This window comes from Monoraphidium neglectum (genome assembly GCF_000611645.1).
Source record: "Monoraphidium neglectum strain SAG 48.87 unplaced genomic scaffold scaffold03406, whole genome shotgun sequence".
NCBI lineage: Eukaryota > Viridiplantae > Chlorophyta > Chlorophyceae > Sphaeropleales > Selenastraceae > Monoraphidium > Monoraphidium neglectum.
In genome coordinates, this window is record NW_014010223.1 from 1 (window position 1) to 1,157 (window position 1,157).

Here is a 1,157-nt window from a genome sequence, read left to right on the forward strand (position 1 = left end):
GCCCGGCGGGCCGCCCGGGCGCTGGCCGGGGGCCGCCGCGCGGAGGCCGAGTTGCTCGACCACCTGGGTGGGTTCGGTTGGCGGTTGGCGGCGGTTGGTGCGCGGGGCGGTTGTTGCGACAAGGCAGCGCGAGGTCGTCGATGGCTTGAGGAAATTTTGTGTGATGTTGCTGCACCCTATCAAGCAATGCGAGTGTCGACACAACAAGGGTTTGAGAAAACGAATTAAGAGCTTTCACGAGCCGAGAGGGAGGCCGGCCACAAGGGAAGGGGGTAAGGGAAAAGGAAACACCCCAAAAAAAGTAATGGCTGCAGCAACACGAGAGGATGAGACTCCCCCAGGAAGGCCGCGCACGCGCACCCACCCACCACATTGCAGGGGAGCGCCCCTCACTTAGAGCACCCCCCTGAAGAAAGATTCTTTCACTGTGTCAAAGAAACCAAGCCGGCACAGCCGCCACGTTGACCTGGTCAACCCTCGCTCCCTGAAACACAGATCCAACACACACACACACACACACACACACACACACACACACACACACAATGCACACACACACAATGCACACACACACAATGCACAAATACACACACACCATCCCACCCCCCCCCACCTGCAGGGGCGTGTACTCCTTGGACCCCCGGAACACAAAGCACTTGGAGCACTCCGCAAACCCGAGCTCGTGCACGTGCACGTGGGTGCCGTACGTGATGAGCCCCACATGGCAGTAGTCCGGGATCATCTGAAGCGCCTGCGTCACGCTCGCCTTGGCGGCCGCCAGCTCGTCCTCGGCCTGCGGTACAAGGGTTTTGTTGTTCAAAACCGTCGCACGGCGGTTCCCTCTGGACGCCGCCTCACACCATCTCATCCATCCAAAATATCAATTGGACTCAGATATCAGGCTGGCTGGCGGCAGAATAGGCGCCATCAGTGTGGTCACATACTCCCAAGTTTGCGGTTCACGGCCAACTTTGCGTCGCCGCGCGTCACCCGGTGTCACCCACCACGCATGTGTCCACGACAAAGAGGTAGACCGGGGGGTGGGGGGCCGCGGTGCGGGGCAGCGTGTACTCGATGGTGGTGTACTGCGGGTACAGCTCGGCGGGGACGGATGCCTCGCTGATGCCCTGCGGGCGGCGCGGCGCGGCGTCACCGGG

At 61.6% G+C, this 1,157-nt stretch overlaps 1 protein-coding gene across 1 annotated transcript in view; it reads right to left on the minus strand.

Annotated features, from left to right (window-relative positions):
* Positions 1-430: 430 nt before the first annotated feature.
* The window catches only part of MNEG_12734 (Protein transport protein SEC23), a gene marked incomplete at both ends in the record, with an annotated part of 3,478 nt that continues 2,751 nt past the window's right edge, over positions 431-1,157 (minus strand). Inside the window, 3 exons of the mRNA XM_014038793.1 lie at positions 431-484; positions 614-793; positions 1,005-1,127. Of these exons, the coding sequence (XP_013894247.1) occupies positions 431-484; positions 614-793; positions 1,005-1,127 (357 nt within the window). The remainder of the gene's footprint in view (positions 485-613; positions 794-1,004; positions 1,128-1,157) is intronic.